The sequence below is a fragment of the Natrix helvetica genome (genome assembly GCF_964273705.1).
Source record: "Natrix helvetica genome assembly, chromosome: 1".
Lineage (NCBI taxonomy): Eukaryota > Metazoa > Chordata > Lepidosauria > Squamata > Natricidae > Natrix > Natrix helvetica.
In genome coordinates, this window is record NC_138548.1 from 296,877,946 (window position 1) to 296,903,812 (window position 25,867).

General features: G+C 43.1%; 1 protein-coding gene across 3 annotated transcripts; it reads right to left on the reverse strand.

Moving 5' to 3' along the window:
• Positions 1-1,126: 1,126 nt before the first annotated feature.
• Positions 1,127-25,347, reverse strand: TUSC2 (tumor suppressor 2, mitochondrial calcium regulator). Of its 3 annotated transcripts, none has more exons than XM_081932307.1 (4): positions 25,079-25,347; positions 21,124-21,244; positions 16,354-16,413; positions 1,127-1,162 (listed from the first exon to the last, which is right to left on the reverse strand). In XM_081932307.1, the coding sequence occupies exons 1-4, from the start codon at positions 25,222-25,224 to the stop codon at positions 1,142-1,144; spliced, it is 348 nt and encodes a 115-aa protein (XP_081788433.1). In that variant the 5' UTR covers positions 25,225-25,347; the 3' UTR covers positions 1,127-1,141. The 3 variants fall into 3 exon arrangements, with proteins under 3 accessions (XP_081788433.1, XP_081788432.1, XP_081788434.1); XM_081932306.1 differs by lacking the exon at positions 1,127-1,162 and adding an exon at positions 13,188-14,210; XM_081932308.1 differs by lacking the exon at positions 1,127-1,162 and having other exon boundaries at positions 13,188-16,413.
• Positions 25,348-25,867: the final 520 nt, after the last annotated feature.

Here is a 25,867-nt window from a genome sequence, read left to right on the forward strand (position 1 = left end):
TTTAATTACTGCTGAAATTAACCTTCTCCCACCTGTTATCCTCCAGATGTGGAGATATACAACTGCACAGGTCCCATCAGGCCGGGGAAACCTTGTTTAGTCACTACAATTTTTCGTTTTCACAAGGGAAAGAACTTTGTGCTTGGAAACAGCCATTGTATTATGGATGACATCAAGAGAAAGGATACGACCTTTTAGCTAAAACCATCTTTCTGTGGCCCAAAATGAAATACAGGAAGAGCTGAGAAAGAAAGGAAATGAGCTCATGCAAGAAGGGGTGTGTGCGTGTTTGTGTATGTGCATTGAGGAACAGACAGTGCAACGCATTTGAGGAGAGGGAGCCCTGCAAGAGGAAACCTCATATGACTTCCACTCTTTCAAGTAGAAGTCATATGAAGTTTTATATGGAAGTTCATATGTTGCAAATGGGATAACCAGAAAGGGGGAAATAATATATTGCAAACACTTTGGAGATCAATTACAAAGCAGAACTTCATCTAGTCTGACTCAGTCCTGCTTGTTAGAGAAACAACAAGAACTAACAATCTATGCAAGGAAAGTTTGCAAGAGATCAGTCCAACTAATAATATTTAGCATGTGAACTAAATTCCCAGATTGCAATCATTTGATTTCAAACCTTTGTTTTCAAATCTTTGGTTACACAAACAGCCATCCACTGAAATTTCTCTTACTATTTGCGCTATTCAACATTTCCCAGCCATTGAAACGGGGAGGGGTGGTGGTATTTGGGAGGGGAAGTTTAAGTACAGGAGAGATTGTAAAAAGGGAGTTTTGGTCTCACTGTCTACTGTGCATGCTGGAGATTAGTGCTTGGTGTTGGTCAAGGCCAACCGTCCTGCATACCAACCTGATGATGCTCCTTGAAGTGAAACTCACATGACACCTAAGGGATTTGCAGATTGGACACTGGGATGAGGGTTACCAGGGGAAGGGGCTTTGGTCACATATTGATATGTATGATTTCGCGCGCTTTTGCCTCAGATCTTGCTTTGCTTAGCTGCTATCTTTTCATAACCAGTAAAAGTACTCTTCTGCAAAATGGAGTTAAGTGGTTTCTTTCTTGGTTGCTGAGGGAGGCCGGCTTGACAGGAATCTTCAATAACCAACATCGATTTCTGAATCACATCTCCACAGACAATCCCTGAGAGAATGAATAAATTTTCATATCACACCAAGCCAGAACTTGCCTAACTGTGGCTTTTCAGTAAGGCACAATTCGCTGCGTTGGTATACCGCACTAAGCTGTAAAAACAAGAGTTTACAAAACACAATAGCTAAGTTCAAACAATAAACTAAACCAAGCCAAAGAAACTACCGTACTTAAAGGCTTAGTGCAATGTTTGAATTCAGGCAGGGTGTATGTGGATTACATAAAGAATCCACACAGAGAAAATACTAGAATTAAGGGCCCTACTCAGTTTTCAGTCACTTTACATGTTTCTATAAACAAAAGCAGCCTTCTACAGTTGTGGCTCTAAAGCAATGGTGAAATTCATTTTTTTTTACTACCGGTTCTGTTGGAATGGCTTGGTGGGCATGGCAGGGGAAGGGTACTGCAAAATCTCCATTCCCACCCCACTCCAGAGAAAGGATATTGCAAAATCTCAATTCCCAGTCTACTCTGGGGCAGCCAGAGGTGGTATTTGCCAGTTCTCCGAACTACTCAAAATTTCTGCTACCGATTCTCCAGAACCTATCAGAACCTGCGGAATTTCACCCCTGTTCTAAAGGGCTGCAATTTTGCATCCAAAGTATTGGCTCTCCTAAGAACTGGGAGCTAGGAGAACATCAGTAACTGAAGGGCAAGGAGGGCCAGGGATATCACACTTGTTATGGTCTCATCTTGTAGGTGACATGCATGGTATAACTTGAGTCAGTTATGAGTGGCGCAACTTACTTTGTTTATGCCCTTTGCATGATAATACCATGAAATGTATTTGCAAACTGTGACTGACAGTTTAGCATGCAGTGAGAAGCAAGGCAGTAGAGTTTGTTCAACAAGATCACGAGCACTGATGATGTTACCCAGTTTGGGTAATGAAACATCTGCAAGAAAACAACCGAGCTAAGAGAGCACCAAGGACCCCTCAAAACAAACTTGGCTAACAGAAAGGGCTCAGGATTGTGCGTACTGACCATGCTATGCCTTCCTGTGGAGAGCATTTAGAGACATGATTCATTTCCCCAGAATCCTGCACAGCCTGCCGACTTTCCTTCTGGTCATCATTCATGATGGATTTTACTGATACTAGGAGTGTGTTGGGTCTTGCTGATCGGAAGTTGGTTAAATATTCTTGGCAGTGGCTTTGTTCATACATTTGACCTCTCTACATTATTAATAGGCCCTGTTCAGTGGTTAAATTCAATTTTAAATTACTACCAGTTCTGTAGGCGTGGCTTGTTGGTCATGGCAGGGGAAGGATACTACAAAATCTCCATTTCCCACCCCACTCAGGGGCCAGCCAGAGGTGGTATTTGCCGGTTATCTGAGCTACTCAAAATTTCCACTTCCGGTTCTCCAGAACCTGTCAGAACCTGCTGAATTTCACCCCTGGCCCTGTTTCATTCAGAAGTACATTTTTACTGTCATACCATCAAATCTTTCATTCAGATTATGCTACTCAAGAGAATGCTTGTAAAGGGGAATTGGCACTACTCTTGAGCTTAGTTTCTTAGAAAACCCAGTCTTTAATTCTCCATGAACAAATAAATAAGAAGCCAATCTCTGAACCAACCCTTACGAAAACTGTAAAGGAGGTCAGTATAAACACAGCCTTTCCCAAATGTGTTGGGACTATGACTTCCAACCAGTAACTTGAGGGAAGCAAGAGTATCATGGTGTTGGCAAAGAAACAATTGTATGAGGTCTGGAGATGAGTTGAGGAGCAATCAACAGTAACAAGTTTGATCGTGTAGGAACTAACTACACTCTGGCAACTTATTTAAGCTGCAACTGAGACTGAGCAGAGGTGAGAAAATGAGATCCTGTGCCCAAGTATCCTTGTAACCAGACATTTTGGACAAGCTCCAAGCAGAAGGAGTTAGTCCGTAGAGAGAATGACTTGAAAGGCAAGAAGAAAGGGGGGGGGGGACTGCGGAAAATGTCTGAATATTGAGTGTAGGGAGAAGTATGAGTGTGTGTGTGTGTGTGTGTGTGTGTGTGTGTGTTTAGGAAAGAGGAGAAGGAAACCTGCCACTTTCCAGGCCCTTCTGGGTGTAAATGACAGCTGGGTAGGGTGTGTTAAGAGGAACAAAAGGGTGCAACTTGGCATAGTGCAGAGAGAGAAAAACAGAAGCTTGGTCTCAGGAAGACTTGCTGGACAATAAAATGTGGGAGGCAAAAGAACTAAAACCACCCACAGGAAAAAGTGGGGGGGGGTGAGGGAGAGAAGGCGATGTCCTGATCTAGGGATGTTCACAGCCCTTGTAATGCAACCACTTCATGATCATAAGACAGTTTTGCGAGGCAAAGAAATCCCCAGCCAAAGAATAGGAGGAAACCTCACTTACTGTGAAGAGTGAGACCTGGGCCCTCACAAGTCACCATCCCTCTTCTCTATTCAGTCTCTGGGACATCTGCCTCTGTTGTAGTGGGCTGGGGTAGGAGGAGGTGGTTCAGCCTCAGCTTACCCTGGCAAACATCATGCTGAGTCCTTCACCCTCTCCTGGGTGTGGACATCCTTTCCTATGAGGTTCACCATGCTTTACCCCCACCATTGAGGCTAGAAGCAATGAGGGCCTTATCTCTGAAGAACAGGCCTACACTTGGCCTTGGTTAATCTGGCAGCTGAGCCCTGTAAGAGCTTTTCCAAAGTGGGTTTTGGCTTTATTTATTTTGGGCTTTGAATGCAAAGAGGTTTTGTTTTATTTCCTCAGTGCTGCTTGCTTATCACTTCTTGGGACTTTTTTTTTTTAATTTCACTGAGGGGAATATCATATTTTCCAAGTATCTACCATGTCCTCATTTTCTACATGAAAAACGGTTTTTTTTCCCATTGAGAAAATGTATTTTCTTCTTGATCACTATGCAGCTCAGATTGCTTGAGAATCACAGTAATAATACGTTGAGCTAACTCTGCTGCTCCTAACTCTATGAAAATAAACCTTGTAGAAATAAAATCAAGATAAAGAAAGAACTTCCTAATAATATGACTGTTGCTTTGATTTTCTTTATACTTGGATTTCTCTGCTACAAAAACCTGGAAAAATCCAAATAGCACTTCTTCATTTTTGTAGAGGGCTACTGTTGTTGTTTTTAATCATAATGATGTACTGTACCAGTTATAAACCTTGTGGATATTTTGGTTTTTTTAATTTATGACATTAGATGTATTTATTTATTAATTAGATTTTAATTCTGCCTTTATTATAGCATTGTCTTATGGGCAACGCGGCAGGTGTGCAAATGGATGGATGGATAATGACGTGCCTCTCGTGCAAGTGGGATTGCATGTGAGTTTGCCCTCTGCTCACATGACTGAATGGGCTGAGGCCTGGGGCTTGGGGACTCCTGGTAAGGGTAACTCAGGTTGGCACACAAAAGACATTTTCTTTGCTTCTTTTTCCTACAACAGCAACGCTGTGAGATGAGTTGGACCAAGAGAGAGTGACTGCTGACCCAAAGTCACCCAGCTGACTATCACGCCTCAGTTGGGGCCAGAATTCACAATCTCCAGGATTCTAGGCCTGCACCTTAACCACTACACCAACCTGCCCCCTTCTTTTTGCTGATGTAGCTTGTAAAGACCCTTATCTTTTGACTTGAAAGACTATTCATCAATCTGATTTATACTTATATGAACCTATCTGATCCCCTCAAAACTAAGCGTAATCAGACCCAATTAGCTTTTGGATGAGAGACTACCCCAAAATCCTTGAGCTGCATGCAAGGCTGGGAAGTGGAAAAATATCCTAGAAGAAGGCAACGGTAAACCCCTTTCAAACTTCTGTCAAAAACATCTATAGCAGTGATGGCTAACCTTTTTGGCGCCGAAAGGGTACATGCATGCGCACACCCATAATGCATTGCATGTAACTCCCCTTTGTGTGACCCCCCTGGCGCATGTGCCCTGCCTCCTACACATGCACCCTACCTCTGTGCATGAACGCACGACCCCCACTTGTGCACACAACCCCATGTGTGCACCCTGCCCCCCCCCCACATACACATACATCTCCTGCGTGTGCCCTGTTCCCCCATGCATGGATGGCAGAGACCCAAAATCAACTGGCCGGTGGGAAGCATGCGCGCGTGTGCGGAGGAACTGAGCTGGAGCAACGGCTCGTATAACTACAGAGAGGGCTCTGCGTTCCATAGGTTCACCATCATGGACCTACAGCAATAGCACTTAGACTTATATACTGCTTCAGTGCTTTATAACCCTCTCTGAGAGGTTTACAGGGTCAGCAAATTGCCCCCAACAATTTGGGTCCTCATTTTACCCACCTCGGAAGGCTGAGTCAACCTTGAGCCTGGTGAGATTTGAACAGCCAAATTGCAGGTAGCCGGCAGGCAGCAGAAGTAGCATGCAGTACTGCACTCTAACCACTGCACCACCATGGCTCTATTTGGGGATCTCAGATAGCCTGGAGGAGGGAAATCAAAGCCTGGAGAGGAATGAGTCAATTCTGCTTGTTGGGGATCATTCTGAAGGCTAAAATCATCTGTACCATCTTTTCAGCAGTATCTTCCAAAGGATACCTGATACTATTGAAATTAGGAGTCTGGTAGCAACTTTTTTGAATACCATAACAAATTTTATTAAAAAGACAGACGTTCATGACTGACACTATTCTCCTCCTCCACCACTGACAACAGAGCCCTTGGAGGTCTCCTGGTTCAGCCTCTTGCTCAAGCAGGACACCCTATACCAATCCAAATGGTTGTCTATTCTCTTCTTGAAAGCTACGAATGATGGAGCACCCACAACCTCATAGTTTATAAGGCAACCTTTACAGGGGTGGGTTGCTGCCGGCATTACTGCCGATTCGGTGCGTGGGTCGCGGGAGAACCGGTTTGGGGGCATGGCAGGCCTGGGTCGTTGCCAGTTCCAGCAACGCAGGCCACCAAATTGCTACTGGTTCGGCTGAACCGGTCTGAACCGGTAGGAGCCCACCACTGAACCTTTCTGTTTCTGATATACTGTCCCTCATTCTCAATCTTGTTTGCAAATGAGCTTGTGATCAAGGCTGTTTTTTCAGAACTGGTGCTGATACAACTCCAGGGGCAGCATGAGATCACCTCCTCCCCCCAGGCCGAAAATGGTTTCTTTCTAGGCACAGGCAGCCTTCACCAAAATCCTATCAGCCGCTTCCTGTGATCTCACACGCAGCATGTGGTATGAGCTGTGTGGAAGTGAATCACCTTTTGTCACTAGGACTACAACTGCATAATCACCAAAGCCAGGGAGGCCTCTTTAATGCTTCAGGCAGGAATTGCCAAATTAGTTCATTCTCTGGAGGCTACACAGCTTGGAGGCCAGATGGGTTTGGAAATGTATCCAGTAACTCTTGGAAAAAGTTTTGCCTTTTCCCTTCTGCAAGCGTTTTCAGCTTTTGTTGTCTTCCGAGGAAAAGATTTCAGAAATTTAAAGCCAAACGGCCTTTGCTGAATTATTGGAGGAGAAGGCACATTTGGGAAAGGATGGTGAACCTAGCCTCCGTATTTTCTTTCATATGTGAGGCGACCCAGTTTGGTTGATAGTAATAGTGGCATAATTGCCTCCTTTTCCACCATTTTGGTATGTATGTATGTATGTATGTATGTATGTATGTATGTATGTATGTATGCATGCATGTATGTATGTAAACAGATGGGAAACAGATGGAATCTTATCAAGGCAGAATTATTGTTTAGGCAGATGTCTTCAGGGACCAAGAAGGTAGCAACTGTAGCTCCTGATGGAGTTGTACATCCCTTGAATGCACAATCTAGGGGTTCACCTGGATTCACAACTTCTATCACAACAGCAGGTACAGATCTTGTCTAGGAAAGCCTTCAACCAGCGTTGGCTGCCCCATTGGCTGTGGCCTTTCCTAAACTGGGAAGTTCTGACAAAAGCATAAGTCATCTTCTGGCTTGACTACTGTAATTTGCTTGACCTGGGGTTGGTCAGAAGATGGTGTGGGAAGTTAGCACCCACCCCACTCCTAGGAAAATGAAATATTTTAGGAAATATTAAAAGGACAGAATATTTCCCCTAAAAGGGAGGCAGAAACTCACCCACCACCACCTTTGTCAATGGGCCATTAAGGCCTGGACCAATCTATTCTACAATACAAAGATCTACCTCCTTCAGGCAGAGCCATAATAGGAACCCCAAAGCCCTTTCATTACATCATCACCCAGCAAGCGTCAACCAAGCTTGGCACTCAGGACAGCATACAGAGTTGCTCCTGCATGGCTCTCTCTCTCTCTCTGTGGGTGATTCAGCAGATATAGAGCTGTATTGTAGGAAATGCACTGTCCATTGTAGGATTCAGAGCTTTTTATGTGAGGTTTTTTTGTGGCTTACATCCTTGTTATATTCCCAACCATCTGCTCTATGTAGACTCTATCCTAATCAGGGGGTTATAGAGCAGGGCTTCAAAGAAAGACCTTACCTTTTGCAGGCCCTTCATTCTGGAAGAACTTGGCCCTGAGGTTAGGGTGGTCCCCTGTCCTGTTCAATTTAGGAAACAGTGCTTTTGTAGAAGAGGTAGACAATACTAAGGTGTGCCTGTTGCTTTTAAGCAGCATTTGTTATATTTCTGTGTTCTCTCTCACGTTTGCACATTCATAAGCCACATTCAAAATCCACAGAAGAAGCTGCATAAACAGCAATCCAATTGATGGATTATGAAACTTGATGGTAACCAATATATCAAATACACTGGTGAGTTGGTTCTCTTGAAGCCCTCAGAAATATGGAGAAACCAGTTATAGAGCATTGTTTGTCTGGAGCTCCTCTTTACGCTACTCTATGTGTCTGACAAGGTGCAATTCCAATCAGGTGTATTCTTCTGGTATGTACACACACACAGAGAGAAAACTTGTACTCACATAGTTATGTTGAAGTACTGAAAAGATTGCCATCTTTGCTTACTGGTAGGATTTCTTTACAGAACAGTAAATCTTACTTTCTCTTCATCAATGAAACATACGTATATTATTACAAGAGCATCCTTAGTACTTAATGTAGTTACTACGTCAGCAAAGTTCCCAACTGTATATGGGACAGAATGTGCATGGAGAATGGGAGATTTACCGGTTAGTTGGAACTTGATTCCTCAGGAATCAAACAGCAGTAGCCCTATTGATCCCTGGTGGAAGAGCAAAAGTAGGGGAGTAGTTTTGAATTGTGTAACCATGTATGGGATTTGTTAAGCAGTCAAGCCAGCTTTTAGTGGAATATGGCTTTATTTACCTGGCCTTGCTTTTTACTGCTTAATACATCACATGTTCTACTTTTTTTTAAAAAAAACCATCAGGTCTTCTTGGATAACTCATTTATGACTTGTTTCTTAATGCCATTTCAAATTTGTTGCATTTCACACATTCTGCCAGAAAAAGTTGTGATAAACAAATTGTCACTTCCACAAAGTTGTGAAATGGAGACAGCAAGACATTTGTAATGCTAAGTAATAGGTGAGCTATAAGCCATTTTCCCCATCCCTCAAGCCTTGCTAAAGTTGCCTCATTGTGGTGTGAAGGGAGGTATTCCTGGAAGAGATAAGCAAACACCAAGACTGTATATTCCCAGCAGAGTCACCCAAGGCATGAAGATCATCCCAACTGCACAGCCTAAAACATATTGGACAATAGAGGCATATGAAGAATCTGTTGGCTGTATACTCTCTCCTTATTTATTCAGTTTGTATTGAGGGAGGCTACATTGGAAGAACATGAATGTAGTCTTAAAATTGGAGAAAGAAACCTAAGTAATTTGTGTAATGCTGATGACACTGCTCTGGTAGCTGAAAATGCAAATGATCTGTACGTTCTAGTTATGCAAGTGAATGAGCATGTTGTGAAAGTAGGATTAAGATTTAATGTAAAGAAGTGAAAATGAATGACAAAGCAGCCAGCTTTAAAACTGAAAATGAAGATACTGAGGATAGCTTCTGCCTTGCAAGATTGATTATCAACAATAATAGCACCAACAGTCCAGGAATACACCACAGACTAGCACTTGGTAGTTATGAAGATCTTGGAAAATACACATTTATGTTGGAAGGAAAATCCATCTGTTTCAGTTCCAAGCTGGGAAAAAGATGCTGGAAACAACATGGAGGTTGACTGGAAAGAAAGTTTATTGAAGAGCAGAGCCAACCTGTGGTTCTGTGGTAGCTGGCCAATTAGCTAGATGAGTTGTCAGATGGTCAGAGCTTTGCATAGCAGTCCTCCAGCCCTTATTGTTCCTCTTTTGAAAGGCAAATGCGGTGTGTTAATAGTATACTCAAATAATGTTCTGCAACTGTTCTCTTGCTTAACACTTTATAGCCTTGTTTCTCAATCTTACCAAATTTAAGATGTTTCAACTTCAATTCCACACCGGCTAGGGAATTCTGGGACTTTATGTTCATACATCTTAAAATTGGCAAAGTTGCTCTAGTCTAGAGACTTGTGCATCAAACTGGTAACTTGCAGCTGAAGGCCTTGCCAGAAAAGTATTCTGTCGTGACCCCATCACTGGTTGCCGTGCAAGCCCTGTTATGAGCAAAGGTTTGTTAAGGCATAATTTGTTTCACCTGGTTAATTTAATGAACTTCAAGTGGTTGCACTTATAAAACATCTAAGTCCAAATCAAATAAGGCATAATAATGTAATGTGTGAAACTTAATTCTTTTGCTATGTGAATGAGTAAGTTTGATGCAGAACAAGGAGACCCTGCAACTCAGTGGGACAAACACTAACAACAACAAAATGTTGAAGGATGTCCATGTAAACTGGAATTGGCATAAGCACTGATATATTTCTATGAACCATGAATGCCTTCACTTGATAAATAGTCCTGGAACTTATTGGCTTGGACTCAATAGTTCATACTGTTATGTTCTGTTGGACATAAGGAACATGTATTGTTCCTGTATCGTTACTGTAACGTATTGGATTCAGTATGGCAGCAGCAGCTTTTATTAAAGCCAAAGAGCCTTTTTCTGTGTAACTGGAAGCTAGCTGAACATGGGGCCTTTTGGCTAAAGGGAATCCACCCGATATTTGACATCACAATGAGAGCTTGCAACTGCCATAAGGAAATACCTCAAAAGGCCTGTTTATTTGATAAAAGGCCTGTCCTGTTCTCAACTTTGTTTTCATCACAACTAAACTCACTTCCAAGAAGTATGTCCACAGTGAGATTCTCTAGACAGTAGCCAGAAGCAGATGGCTTTGAGTCACTTTTTTGCAATTCCAAATAAACCTTTCAGCAAAGGGTGAAATATCACAGGACAGAGCAAAGTTGGAACAAATCACTCATTGTCTAAGCTAGATGAGCCACACCGTAGTCCTTCTCATAACCCTGCATCTGAAAAACTCAAAATGATCTTCTGTGAAATATGGAGGAAGTGCCTCTTCAAAAGAAGCTAAACTTTGCCATCTGGTGGGCACAGAAAGAATCCCATCTTTTAGCACCACAGAGACTGCACTCACAGACACACACACCAAAAATTTGGATTTACGTAATTTTCCTTAATGGGTCTACAAATGTAAATATATTGTGAAACAGAATGATGCCACCTTGTAAGGTAAACCTGTGCATAAGTTAATGCCTTTTAAAGGAAGCTCCTGGCCAAGAAAGGCACAATTATTTAATTCTATTTTTGCAATGAGAAAAGTGCTTTTACCACATGATGAAGCCACTCATAGGGCCCAGTCCCTGTGTCTGCAGAATATTCTCATACTTTATAGGGCAGGGCTGTCAAACTCCTGGCCCACGGGCTGGATGCGTCATGCGCTGGCCATGCCCATGCCTGGTTTAACGAGCTGGGGGGGGGGAGGGAGGAGTTCCGATACATCACGTGACACCAAAGTGACGTGAGTTTGACACCCCTGCTATAGGGGATTATCAATGGATAGAGGTTTGTGCCACATTTTTCTTCAATCTGTAACTACCTGATGGGTTGAAACATTTAACACACGTCACACGTCGCCCTATCTCTATTCAATTATTGAATAGAGTGGAGCATTGAAAGACTTCAGTTTGGTTGGTGGCCTGCTGATGACCCATATAGTATTATGGGTAACCGGTCTCCTATAAGTTTATAGGTCACTTTTTTATTGCAATATATTTGACTTGCTCTGATTTACATGGGAAGCCACAGCACAGAAACTGAAACCTTATCAAGGATCTGAATACAATAGAGAGCCATTTAGGTGTAGTGGTTATGACACTGGGCTAGAAACCAGATGACCATAAATTCTAGTCCTACCTTAGGTAGAAAGCCCGCTAGGTAACCTTAGGCCACTTACTCTCATGCTTCAGGAGGCAATGGCAAACCACTTTTGAAATCTTTTTAAGAAAACTGCAGGCAGTCCCTGGGAATTAACACTTACTTAAGGGCGCGCGTGCGGGCACACACACACACACACACACACACACACACAGCATTCCACAACACAGACTTAAACTTCAATGTTTCCTTTCTGATCCTTTACTTGTCACCATTACAACATTAGTTCAAAGTCTCTACAACTGTTGTTTTAACCCAGTGCTTCTCAATTATTTTCTGTCATGCCCCCCCCTAGGAAGAAGAAAACATTTCGCGCCCCCCTGCGCGACTGTAAATAGTATCATTTGTCTATAAAATTGTTATAAGTACACCTCTGCATAACACTGTATTGAATAATGCAACACTTCCGACGAGAAGTCAGATGCTGGGTGACACTGTTATGTCTTATCTACCAGAGAGTTAAGACCCACTAAAATTGATTGGCTTTGCTTCCAATTTGGGCCTTCCAATGAAGCTGCAAAGCAACGCGGGCTGCCCCGGTGGCATCCAATCTTTCTTTCATGTTTGGTTTCCGAAGTCCCGCACAGCACCCGGGGCCAGGCCGGCCTTTCTGCCGTCCTTTCCTTCGCCGGACGGGGGCTGCCAAAAGAAGGGAGCGCCCCCTCCGCCCGACCGCTTTCCTTTCGCTTTGGGACTGCAGGTCAGTCATTTGGTCGGCCAGTGGGCTGCAGGGTAGCCCGAGCAAGAGGCTGGTCAGCGTGAAGCTCCCGCTTCCCCTCGCCCGCTGCGGCCAGTTGCAGGGCGCGGATCCTGCTCGGAGAAGGCGGAGCGGCAGCTCCTCCCTCAGCCAGGAGCCAGCGGGGGCTGGTCGGACAGGCAACCTCATCGGGAAACTCCAGTCCGCCGCCTTCGCTGCTGCCGTTGCCGCCTTCGCCGCCAGTTAGCCCAGAGGAGACACGAGCGAGGCCACAAAGACCTCTTTGTGCACCGGCGGCCGCGGCCCCCTTGTCCCTCGTTCTTGGCCGGCGCCAGCATGGGCGCAACCAGCGCCGCCTTCTTAGTCCTGCTGGCAGCGTCCAGGCTTCTTCCTCTGATCGCGGCAGGTAAGCCCAAAAGCAGCTCCGACGGCTCAGGGCATGCGAGGGTTGAGCACCCCCTCGCAGCCGCCCGCTACTCTTCATCCCCAGAGCAAGCGAGGGTTGCAAGAGGAGATTTACACACGGGCTGAGCCCACTTGAAAGCAAACTGTTGAACGTGGTGGCGGGACCCCGCCTGTTGCTCCTGGCTCCTCGTTTGCACCCAGATGGAAAGGGAGCCTTCGCGCCCCCCTTTATGGAGCCTCGCGCCCCCCCTGGGGGGCGCGCCCCACTATTTGAGAAGCACTGTTTTAACCTAACCCAACAACTCAAAGAGAATAAATGGTCAGTGTACGCCAAGATTAGCAAGATCATTAAAAGTGGCAGTGGTGGCATTACTGGTAGAGATGTCCAAGGAAACCAGAGTTAACTTTTACTTAGATCTCAAATGGCCAACCAGTAATGAAAAAGCCCATTACCGTGGATAATGGAAGACAGGGGACTAATATACTAGTGCCGACTGATAATGCAAGCTGGAGCTTACCAGACTCAAAGAAGCAGTTACTGACAGACAGTCTTAATTAAATGATGCCTCTCGGGTCATAAAGAGTCAGAAGTAACTGAATTTCTGAACAACAAACAGAACCACAACTATAGGTATATTCTGGGATATACAAACAATTTTATTGAAATTTAACAAAATTCAACGAATGCACTTCAAGGCAGAGGAAATAGATATCATACATGTTTGCCTCCAGGATTCCTTTCTAGGTGCTACAAGAACAGAAAGGGTAGTGCCAGTGGGTTCAGTTCTCCACAACCACACATGCACAGAAGGACCATTAAAACAAAATAGAGCTTTTTGCTTATTCCAAAGATAAGTGATATATATATCAACATTTTTGTCTATATACCATCATCTGCTTTCACAGTATCAGCATCCTATATAGTCTCCAGAAGAACCTCTCCCTCATCACAGCTGCTATTTGCTCGAGGAGCTGCTGCTGCTATAGAAAGCAAAGATGAGAGGGAGGGCAGAACCCCAGCAGAGCAACTGCACAGCTGGAGACACAGTGGACAGGCAAGGAGAGGGCCTTGGAGAGAGGAAGAAGATGTCAGCTGCCGATATTCTCCTGGGAATTACTGCAGCTTAGGAGATGTCAAGCTCGGCAGAAATGAGATCTCCTTTGCACAGAGGCTCCATTTAGATGCCAGTCAAAAAGAGAGTGGGAGCAACTTGCTGTGCAAGCCACAAGGAAAATGAAACCCAACATAGCACAGTACTTTTTTTGATCACAGGGCATTTGCTTGCTCAAAAAATAACTACTGGAAGAACATAAACCAGGTATTTTAGAAATGTAGATACGAGAAAGTCTGCTAACAACAAGCTTTCCACTGTCTCCCATGAATCAAATCTCTAGATTGGAGAGTAGAATATTCCATTTTGAAGAGAAAATGTGACCCAACACTGAGCAAACTGCTTCTTCCGGCCTACTTTTGAGTCTTAATAAGCAGCCTTCTGTTCAATTACTCAAGAAAGTAGCGTAGTTCAGCTCCTTGATGACAATCTAGAATTCATTATGGACCATCGTGCTGAGATGGAGTATTTGTTGGTCCAGCAAGTTTGCCAACTTATCTCGATCCGCAGGATGCTCTTGTTTCACTGCAATGACAAATCCTTCCCTAATAAAGATCAGAAATGTCAGATTCTGATTATCACATTATTCACTTTAAAAGTGAATAAAAATTCAGATTTCACTACATAAGGGGGTGTTGGCTACGTGTATCCCTTCTATTCGCAGGTAATCATATACCTGGGAAACCCATAATCTAATTTCTGAATGGCAAAGCAGTGGCAACTGAGGAAACAAATGGCAACTATGCTCCAAGTATCAATCCTAATATGTAACACAGACTTGTAGCTAAGAGAAGAGAAGAGAAGATAAGAGAGTAAATAGGTAGACCTCTGTCAGCATTGCTGTATGCAGTCCGTGGCCCTCCTACTTAGGCTTTTAATGCTTAAAAATGATTTCTTTGCATGGGCGGAGATGAAAGGATGCACATTTAACTTATTAATATTGAGATGCAACTGTGTACAAGCTAATTATACTGAACATTGAGGTAGCAATGCCTGAAGTGCTCTGAAAGGCAATGACACACTCTGGGAAAGAAATATGATGTGCAATGAACTCACCCACACTCCAGTTTTAAAGCTCAATACCAAGTCCGATGGGTGGGTAAAAAGGCAGGCAGGCAGGCAAGGATTGTTTGGCTGTACATTGCATATGAAAGCCTCTTCTTAAGAGTGCCTTTAACAAGGTTTGCCTGATCACCTCTCAGCAGCAGGTAGCTCTACATCGTGAAAGCAAGAAGCCTGGGATGAAGAGGTAGGCATACTGCTTCAGTACTTGCTCAGCTATCAGTACCATAGCAAAAACATTCCACATTCATACATCTGGGAGAAGGGTAAGGCCCTTCAACATAGAAAAGATGTAACTCTCCTTTGAAGTGTGCTGCATTCTCCCCCTATCAGACACTACTTGGTCCAATCCAAGGAGTCTGCCAAAGGAAGATCACAGGATTTTGTTATTATTTGCCGGCAGAGGGAGATGAAGGGGAAAATAAACAGCCAAATTAGAGGGCAAACATCTTGACCGAAGTACAGTTGTCTTAGTAAAGATAGTATAACTTAAGAAAGAGATGGAATCATTTGGCTCTCCAGCAATCCCAGAGAACATGGCCGATGGTGGAGGATGGTTGAATCTGCAATTCAGCAACACGTGGTGGACCACAGGTGGAGGCTCTCCATGTGCAACATGGGAAACCAATATGGGAACAAGTTACTCTACCACAAGAATGAAGATAGAAGCCTATGCTCTTGACATGGGGCTCTCCAGAGAAGGTCCTGGATTATGAATCTCATCAGCTCCAGTTAGCAAAATCACTGGTCCTACAGTCTCACTCTGCTCTAGCATTTATTGGAGGGCTCTAGGTGTGGGAAGGGATGCTCTCTTGAAAGACAAATGCTTCCTAAGATATAATCTATTTGGTGCGCTTTAACAGAAAAAGCTTCATATCCAGATGCTACTTCACACCTTCTATCTTGCAAAGTTCAAAAAGATGAAACCTGCAAAGGAAATAGTGCAACTCCCAAGGGAAATATAACAAAGAGAGGACAACCTTCTGGTTGGTCTGTTTCCTACGACCACCTCAAAAATGATTCTGGTTTGAAAAGTTTATTAAGTGCAACATTACCCTCCCTGCCTCCACAAAGATATAGTCGAGTATTAAGTCTTTCGGCCTATGCTTATAAGGTAAGTGGCTGAGTGGACAAAGAAGCATAAGAAGTTTCCTTTCTCACCTTTACTCATCTTGGAAGAAATAGGCTGAAATGTCAGTATCAACGTTTGTATAATCACACGGAATATCTGTTCCCCGAAAAGTGCAAGTTGCCCCTCTAGTGTCAAGACATTTGACATCTGCTGCCCCCTAAGCATCAGTGAGCAGCTCTTAACAAGGTTCTAGTTGACTCAGTGAAGGAAATTTTGAGTAGGCTCCTAATCAAGGCCTGACTTTCCATCTGACACAGGTCCCACTAATATACATCCTTAGACAATATTATGCCTGATAGTCAGAAGTGCGCCCCGTGCCGCAGTTGCTGTCACTGCCTCCAAGCAGAGAAGCATCAAAGCCCGCTGTCTGTTTGTGCCCCCAATTCATCCTCTGCAGGGACACGTGGCTGCCTAGCATGGTTTACATGTGGTGCAGTAAAACTGGGCGGATAAGATGTACTGACAGCACACAGTAACTTTCTCTTGGCTCAGACCTCACAGATGATAACAGGGAAGTCCACATGAATCCGAGGGTGCTCCAATTTCACCACGCCCTGGAACGAAAAAGGATACAGTGTCAGTGAAATGTCACCAAAATTAACTTTCAAGAAGAGGGTTGCAATGATCTTTCCACCTAAGACAGATTGTGCTAAAAAAAAGTGTCTTGCTCATAACCAAAAATCTGAAAACATTAGAAAAGCAAGTAGGCTAAGACATGCCATACCGTTGGATGACTTAAAAGTAGTCAATTATCTCAGGAAGAGACTGAGGAATAGGACCAGAAAGTAGTAAGACCCTTGAAATTTGCATCAAACGGCTTACTTCTATCCCTAGAGGGACCAAATTGTTGTGATCAGACGAGCACACAGGGAAATAGGCGGCTTAATTCTTTCTAATGTGACTTGCGATTGTAAAGTTCACCGCTGAGCTATTTGACTAATGAATCACAATGCGGAGCAAACAAATATTGAGGATTAGGGAAAAGAGTGATTATGTGCCATTGAGTCATTTTTGACTCCTGGCAACCACATAAAAGGAAAAGAGTAGGACTAAAAAAAAATAATTAACTGATTAATATCTTTTATCAAGCTAAGTTTGCTTAGCCCCGGTTCTCTACAGCTGCATTTATCATTTTTAACTACATCAGAAGATCTAATCACTAGTATCCACATCATTCTGTAATTCAGATGTTTTCTATCCAAGAAAGATGTCTAGCTTTTTAAAGAAAACAAAAAAACTCATTTGAAAAAAAGGAAGGCCAGGGAATAATTGAACAAATGTGAGTGAACGCAACTAAATAAAGTGCACTAGAACCTGTCTACAAAATTCTCCCATAGGAGACATAATATCTTCCAGGGCTGCCTCAGAAAATAGGTTTAAGAAGCTAGATACAGTACAGGAAATGAAACTACCGTATTGTTTTGGCGTATAAGACGCTCCGGAGTTTAAGACGCACCTTAGTTTTGGGGGAGGAAAATGAGAAGAAAAAAAATTCTGCCTCTGCCTACCAGCATCCATGGTATCCAGCTGGCTAGCTTCCTTTCAGTGTGTGAGATATCATGACTTGGAACACATTGTAACAAGGTCAGACAATTAATAGGCATAGCAATTAAGTCAGCCAATGAGGGCTATTTGGACTCTGAAAGAGTGTTTGCTGTGTGGGCAACAAGGAGACAGGAAGGAGCCTGGCTTAGCAGAGAACTGAAAGTGAAACTGCTTGTGTTTTGCTTGTATTTACTGCTACTTTGGAAAACCTGCTTTTGGTACTGTATTGTATATTATTATTATTTTGAATCCTGCTGAATCAGTTACTGAATGTGCTTTCTGAATGTGATTGCTGCTGCAAACTCTGACCAGCCAGGCCAGCTTCAGCACTTATTGCAGCCTGATTCAGCACAGCTGATTGGTGGGTGGATGGGACTGCTGGAATATCCCCAATCAGCTGTTCTAGGCTGCAGGGATCGCTGCTTCCATACCTCGCAGTTTTAGCCTCTGGTGGGGGTGGGTGGGGCTACATTTGGTGTACAAGACGCACCCAAATTTTCACCCTCTTTTTTTTGGGGGGGGGGTGCGTCTTATACTCCGAAAAAATACAGTATACTCTTATGTGAGTTTTATCCTATAGATATACCAAACCATAGCATAAAACAAAAGAACCAGCTCAGTGTACAGATAGTCCTCAAATTATAAGCATTTGTTTAGCAATTGTTCAAAGTCACAGCAGCATTGAAAAAAAGTGAATTGCAACTGATCCTTGCACTTAAAACTGTTGCAGCACCCCTAAGACTATGTGATCAAAATGTGGGCGCTTGGCAACTGAACATGCATTTACATGGTTCAGACATCATGTGATCATTCTTGGTGACCTTCCCAGCCAGCTACTTGCAAGCAAACATAAGGGGGAAGCAGGATTCCGTCAAACAACCACACGATTCACTTCCTACTGCAGCGATTCTCTTAACAACCATGGCCAAAACAGTTGTAAAGCTGGGCATGACTCACCAATCAGGCCCCAACTGCTTAAATTGAAGAATATCTGTAGTGCTTAAGGTGCTGGCCTAGAAACTAGGACAGTGATGGCAAACCTTTTTCGGCTCACGTGCCACAAGTGGGGGGAGCGCAGGGGGGGTCGTGTGCGGGTGTGCCGCACCCATAATGCAACGCGCAACCCCCCCATTTTTACATGCTTTTTTCACCCTCCCCAGGCTCCAGAGGCTTTATAGGAGCCTGGGGAGGGCGAAAAGAGCCTCCCCCGCCCCCCCGGAGGTCCTCCAGAGGCTTCAGGGACCATCCGGAGGCTTCCCTGACGCCTTCGGAGAGCTTAAAACCACCCTCCGAACAAACCGGAAGTGACTTCCGGGTTGCTCCGAGGGTCGTTTTAAGTGTTCCGAAGGCTTCAGGGACCATCCGGAGGCTTCCCTGATGCTTTCGGAGCGCTTAAAACCACCCTCCGAGCAAACCGGAAGTGACTTGTGGCACACGTGCCATAGGTTCGCCATCACTGAACTAGGAGACTGTGAGTTCTAGACTTGCCTTAGGAATTAAAGCTAGCTGAGTGAGTTTAGGCTAGTCACTCTCTCTCAGCTGAACCCTCTTAACAGGGTGGTTGTTGTTATTATGAGGAAAACAGGAGCAGGAAGAAGTATTATATACTCACCACCTTGAGTTATTTATGAAAAAAAGAATAAAAAAATATTTTAAAAAGTTATGCCACCACTACTTTAATACTATTTTTAAACTGCAAGTGGTAAGTTTCTGAACTTGTCAAAATGCTAGCTAGGTCTGATACTGGATGCAGAGACAGCATTGCCAATTAACTACGCATTCCTCTGGGCATGCTAGTTAGAGATCAGGGGAAAAAATAAATCTCTTGTATATGCCATGGATCACTACAAAAAAAACAAAAACAAAAAACAAACGTTTGGTCAAAGCAAAACCAAATCAAGTTACACAGAAAAAACCCATGCACTTTCAAGGATGAAATAAAGACACTCTATTGTAATTATTGCCTACTCAGTTATAGAATAGAATAGAATTCTTTATTGGCCAAGTGTGTTTGGACACACAAGGAATTTGTCTTTGGTGCATATGCTATCAGTGTACATAAAAAGACAAAATACATGCATCAAGAATCATAAGATACAACACAGTGATCGTCATAGGTTACTAAATAAGTAATCAAATCATACTAGGAAACAAATAAAACAATATAAATCATAGAGATAAAAGCAACAAGGTTATAGTCAGAAGTGGGAGGAGATAGGTAACAGGAAGGATGAGAAGACGACTAGTAATATAGACTTAGTAAATAGTTTGACAGTGTTGTAGGAATTAGTTGTTTAGCAGAGTGATGGCATTCAGGGGGGGGGGGAATGTCCTTGTGTCTAGTTGTTCTGGTGTGCAGTGCCCTATAGCGTCATTTTGAGGGTCAAAGTACAAACAATATGTTTCAACTTCTACCCTCAATTTCTATCTCTGCAGACTTGGATGAACTCATAGATACTGTAACATCGTATGTCAGTTTTTGTGAAGATTTGTGTGTGCCGACTAGAAACCTACAAATATAAAGTAACAATAAACCTTGGTTCACAGTTAAACTTAAGCAGCTATGCTGTACCAAAGAGGAAGTCTACAGAAAGGGTGATAAAATATAGTATAATCAGGCCAGAAAAGTACTAACAAGGGAGGGGGGGAAAAGCTACTCAACAAATGAACCAGCAAACATGAGGAAAACTCTTAAAAATATCACCGGTTACAGCAAATCTCCTTACCAGGCTGAAGGAAATGAACTGGCAGATGACTTGAATATGTTTTACTGTAGGTTTGAGAGAAAACGACTACCTATCTCCACAATCCCCATCTCAGATGCCTCAACAACAACTAAGCCTCCTGCAACTGACCCCATCCCATTGGGCCCACCACCTCTGGTAATTACAGAAAATGAAGTGCAAGGCTTATTTCACAGACAAAAACCAGGAAAAGAACCAGACACAGACTTGATAACCCCTTCTTGCTTAAAAGCTTGTGCTGACCAACTGGCCCCCATCTTCACCTAAACCTTTAATAAATCACTGGAGATATGCTATGTTCTTTCTTACTTCAAACACTCTATCATCATCCCAGGGCTGAAGAAACCCTCCATCAATGACGACCGGTTGCTCAAACATCAGTAGTTATGAAAACCATCACTTACGTTCTCTGCATTTTAGTCTCTCGTATTTCATTTGGATTGTTTAAAAAAACAAATATGGAATATTCTAACGATCTGTTTATGCTTAGGATTATGTGGTTTACCTTCAGACAGAAATGAGGCATTTATTCCTTCAAAGGAATAAATCAATATATCAAAGTTACAATGTTTCATTTTGAATAAATATTTCAAATGTCAGGTATAGCAGAAATCCCTGAGGAGGAAGCAGGCTGAAATAGACTCCAATTATTCCAACTGCAAGTGTTTCAAAATCTCTGCTGCAGAATCAAACATCTTTCCTCAGATGGTAGAAAGCAATCTTAAAAGGTTCTTATTTTCTTACAATACAACCAATCTTACAAATCCAATCCAGCAATACACATTTTCCCCCCCACGAGGCTTGCAAAATCTAGAAATTAATTGAGTTCTAATCTCAATCTGTTGCATATTGGATCAGAATCTGGGAGCTTCTATCAAGTGTGAAAATGACCAGATTGAAAAGGCTGGATCACACCGTCTTGCTTAAGTGTTTTGAAGTCTTCATTTGAATCCAAAACACAACAATAAACATTACCTGAGGTATCAGGTTCTTCTGAATTCTTTTGAGCTTGGCACGCTTCCTCCCATTCTTGGTGATTATTGTCTCCTCATAAAACTCATGTGCAAGGTCACCATCCTCATCATAATACATAGAGCTGAAAGGAAAAGAGAAAATTTGAAAGGAAGTATCAACCAAAGACAAAACGATGAAGCTGTGTACAGATCAGGTTAACTTATTAGGAGATAGAGAGATGGCATCTGCTGCTGCCAACAGACTTCGGCTGAACCATGGCAAGACCGAATGGCTTTGAGTGCATGGAACGTCAAAATCTGAGACTCCGATGTCTTTTGACTTCTGGATGGGGTGGCACTTCCCCAGGCAGACCCGATTCGCACCTTGGGGGTTCTCCTGGACTCACGGCCCCTGCTTGAAGAAGAGGTGGCAATCATGGCTAGGACAGCCTTTCCTGGATCAGGAGTCCCTGTGCTCAACCACTCAAGCCCTGGTCATCTCATGTCTGGACTACTGCAATGTGCTCTACATGGGGCTATCCTTCGGAAGCCACAACTGTATGTGGCAGTTTTGGGGGTCCTCTACTAGAGTGGTCTATGTTATACTGCCGCTTTGCAAGTTGCTGCCAGTTTGCTTCTGGGTGCAATTCAAGGTGTTATTACTTTTAAAGCTCTTCATGGCATGAGTCCAGATTACTTGAGGAACTCTCTTACCCCAATGGGATTGATCTGCCCACCCACGCCAGCAGAGGCATGCTGTGGACACCTGTCTGTCAGGGATTTCCAGCTGGTGGAGTCCAGAGCAGCCTTCTCTGACGTGGAACATTGTGCCCATTGGGATGAAGTCTGCTCCTACCCTCCTGACTTTTCATAAGGACCTAAAGACATGACTGTCAGTTGACAGGGGTATCAGTTAGGGAGTTTCATGCTGGAAGTGACTGATGGACCAATAGAGATCCTACCTACCTCCCATCGGGCTCCCTTCATCTCCATCTTTTAGTCATAAAACAATTTAAATGTTATTATATATTGTATTATATATATGTGTTTGTGTTGGTATGGCTTATTGCTTTTAATGTTGTAAGCTGTCCAGAATCTCTTCGCAGTGAGAGGAGCAGCCAACAGATTTAATAATAATTTTTTTGTATGTTGGTTATTTTTTTCATTTTTTAAAAAAATCTTGACTTCATAAGTGGAATGAAGCATACTTTTAAAACAAACTTTATATAGTGACCTTGATTTCAAATCACAAAGATGAAGTCTCAAATGGATTCTGCTACAAGTTGGAACAAACAATAGTTGAGCATCATTCTCTCCATGTTCTATGATTTCTCATCATGTTCTAGTTCAATAAAACATGCAGATAATTACCATTTTACATAGCACTCATTAACAACAATTAAGATGAGAGAGGAGACTTCTCTTGAGGCTCAACCCATCATTAAAAACTTTAAATATAGTTTACAGAAATGTGAAATACCTCAAAGATATCTAAACCACACATTTTTGTTATATGCTTAAAAAAAGAAAAAGTGGTAAAACTGTTTAAGTGGCAAGATACCACAAGTATCCAATATAATTGGGATTAATTCCAAATGGTCTCCTTATACAGGTAGTCCTCAACTTACAACAGTTCATTTAGTGATTGTTCAAAGTTACAACAGGACTAAAAAAGGGACTTACAACCATTTTTCACAGTTATGACCTTTGCAGTACCACCATAATCATGTAATCAAAATTCAGATGCTTGGCAATTGGTTCATGCTTATGACCGATGCTGTGTCCCAAGGTCATGTGATCAACTTTTGTAACCTTCTGACAAGCACAGTCAATGGGGAAACCAGATTCACTTAACAACCAGGTTACTAGCATATCAAGTGCAGTGATTCATTTAACAACTGTGGCAAGAAAAGTTTTTAAATGGGGCAAAATTCACTTAACAAATGTCTCACTTAACAGAAATTTAGGGCTCTTTTGTGGTCGTAAGTTGAGGACTAACTGTATTTCAGAGAAAGATTTAGATCATCATTTGCTACATACATGTAAGTTACTTTTTCCAGTAACTGACTGCTTCAAACTGTACATTTAAACAGTCTAATGTATTTAGACTGTCTAATTTCAGACACTCTGCACTAACAATCTTGGGTTTTGCAGTAAAACAATGTTCAGATAACTGAAGATGTTTACATTTGTTTTTTCCATACTTGCAACTCCAAATGAAAGCAGATTTGTATTTTGCCTTAATAATTAATGGAAGCAGAATGAATGAGAATTGGAGAAAGAAACTGGAACAGTCAAGCATATACAAATGAGAAGTAAAATGCTGCAGTCAGACTGCAATGACATTTCATTTAGGAACTCTCAACCACTAATAGGGAGACAGACACGCTATTTTTGCCTACACACAACGTGAATTGTAAGATTATAGCGTTGGAAGGACTAGCAAATCCAACAGCTGTACAAATGAACAATGTACAAATCCTACAGCATCCCTGACAGATGGCTGTTCAGGAAACACAACCAAGGAAAAGAAATTACTGAATCTCTGTGTTAAGTTTTACAGTTAAGCCCATTTGTATCAGGAACTTGCTTTTCTGTACTATAATTTAAATCCCTTATTCTGTTCTTTGGGATGATGAAACACTGGACTTTTTTGTAGTACACATTCAGATAAGAGTTCTACTATATTTCCCCTTCCTACTTTCAGCTTTTTCTTTTCAATGCTAAATATTTCTGGATCTTTTCTATTCATTAGATTTGATATATTGTCTTCTGATCATCTTCATAATCCTTTTGGGCATTTGATCCTATTTTTACCAAATCTTCTTTAAGAAGTGTTGTTATCTGGATAATTTTCATATCTGCTAACAGTTATAAGTGATGTTGCTCCTGACAATTGAGCTAAATCTGAACTACAAAAACTACTGAATTATGTATGATGTTCTTCAAAGATTTTGCAGAATGTGCTGCAAAACATTTCAGATGGTGAATCGATGTCAGAGTAAAAAGCCATTATCACAAGCAATCTGGAACAAGAGAGCTATAAACTAAGACTTCTCACTCTCAATAAATACAACTGATAATAGATCATCAAAGTTCTCAAGGAGGTATAATTATTTTGCAACAATATTCAAAATTAAAGTGCCCCTACCTCTTTCTTTTCCACTGAACCTTCATGGGGGCTTTTTTTACTATGCATTTGAAGAGCATTATATATTTTGCCCAAAATAAATATCGAGGAAGCAAGGTAAATTCTTTAAGTTGTTTATTTTCTCGCTCCAGAACAATTCTACCACAGCAAAATCGATTTATTATTTCTCCTGAGGCATTTCTAACAACCAGAGAGATAGACCATATCTTCTATGCTATTGCAATACCTGAGATATGCAATAGAGGTATTGCAATACCTCCATTGCAATTATTTTACTTTTCAGCAAGCAAAAATCTGGAAAAGGCTCCAAGGCTGGGAAAGAGGGAAGGAAGGGAAGACGAGCAGCAGCGAGGTGGATGGATCCAGTCACAGTGGCAATGAATGCAGCAGTGAAACCCCGAGTAACGAAAAGATGGTCACGGACAAAATCGATGTGGTCGCTAAGAGTCGGAAAGGACTTGCACATCATCACCCATGGAGTTGTCCCGGAACTGGTGGGCTGAAGGCCCTGGCCAGGTTTCCCAAAGAAGCAACTCAGGAGCGGCTCTGTCCGAAAAGAAAGCTCCGATGGTGGTGGTCTTTGGGTCATTCCGAAGTCGTCGGATGACGGAGGGAGAAGTATAGGGAGATCGGGCAGCTTCAATCTCCTTTTTTCCCTCCACACCGCGAGCGACCGAAACAAGGAGGGCATCTGGAGAGAAGCGCCCGCCGCCCTCCTTACTTGAAGGCCGATGCTCCGGGCAGGCAGGGAAAAAGCCGAGCTTGCAAGACCACCTAGCCTGCCCGATCCCTTCCCCACTCCCCACCCACCCAGCTTCCCTCTTACCCGCGGCGGGTGAAGACGAAGGGGGTAGCCGAGCAGTATCCCCGACCTCGAGCCAGCGTCTGATCGCCGGTTGACCTTTCGGAGCCGCCTGACCCACCCGAGCCAAACAGCCAGAGGCCTCGAGACTTGGAGCCGCTGGCGCCCATGGCTCAGAGCAACAGCGGCGGCAGCACCATGACCGCCAAAGGAGGGACGAGACGCCCGACGATCCCCGGAGGCCAGCAACGGATTCGGCCTCGCGCCGGAAATTCGTCCCTCCCCACGGCGTAACTTCCGGCACCGCCCATTCCGAAAGTCCGCTCCTGAGGGGGAGGCGGCGCGTTAAGAAGGGCTCGAGCGCAGAGTCCAGTCGCAACTTCCGGTTGGCTCTGGAACTGATAACGCTCAGCGCAAACCGGCTGCGAATGGGCCGGTTCTGAGGAAACCTGCTGAGGCCTTTGAAGATGTCCCGTTATCCGCTCAAGCGAATTGCCTCTTTTGAAAGGCCCACTGGGACGATTTGTTACGGAGTGATCAGAATGCCGTATTTGTTTCTTAGCGGATACCGTATACAATTGCTATAGACAAGACTTGACAAAGGGCTGTATTTTCTAGTGCTGTCCCATGCTATTAAAAAACAAGCAATTTATAATTCAAAGTCATCCATTGTATCAGAGTGCTATGGTGCTTTTAATTTATGGTAGCTTGAATGCTATTTTATTTCATGTATTTTGGATGAAGGAATGATCATCTCACGAAGATTATGGCAGCTATTTGAGTCAAGCTATAGTAGGAGATATGGTTTATTAG

Excerpts from the sequence above, each read along its gene's own strand:
- TUSC2 (XM_081932306.1), bottom strand. The coding sequence starts at position 25,224 with ATGGGCGCCAGCGGCTCCAAGTCTCGAGGCCTCTGGCTGTTTGGCTCG. Across the intron at positions 21,245-25,078 it reads TTCGTCTTCACCCGCCGCGG|CTCTATGTATTATGATGAGG; the intron begins GTAAGAGGGAAG and ends TTTTCCTTTCAG. Across the intron at positions 14,211-16,353 it reads TCCCTGTTATCATCTGTGAG|GGAAGGATTTGTCATTGCAG; the intron begins GTCTGAGCCAAG and ends GATCTTTATTAG.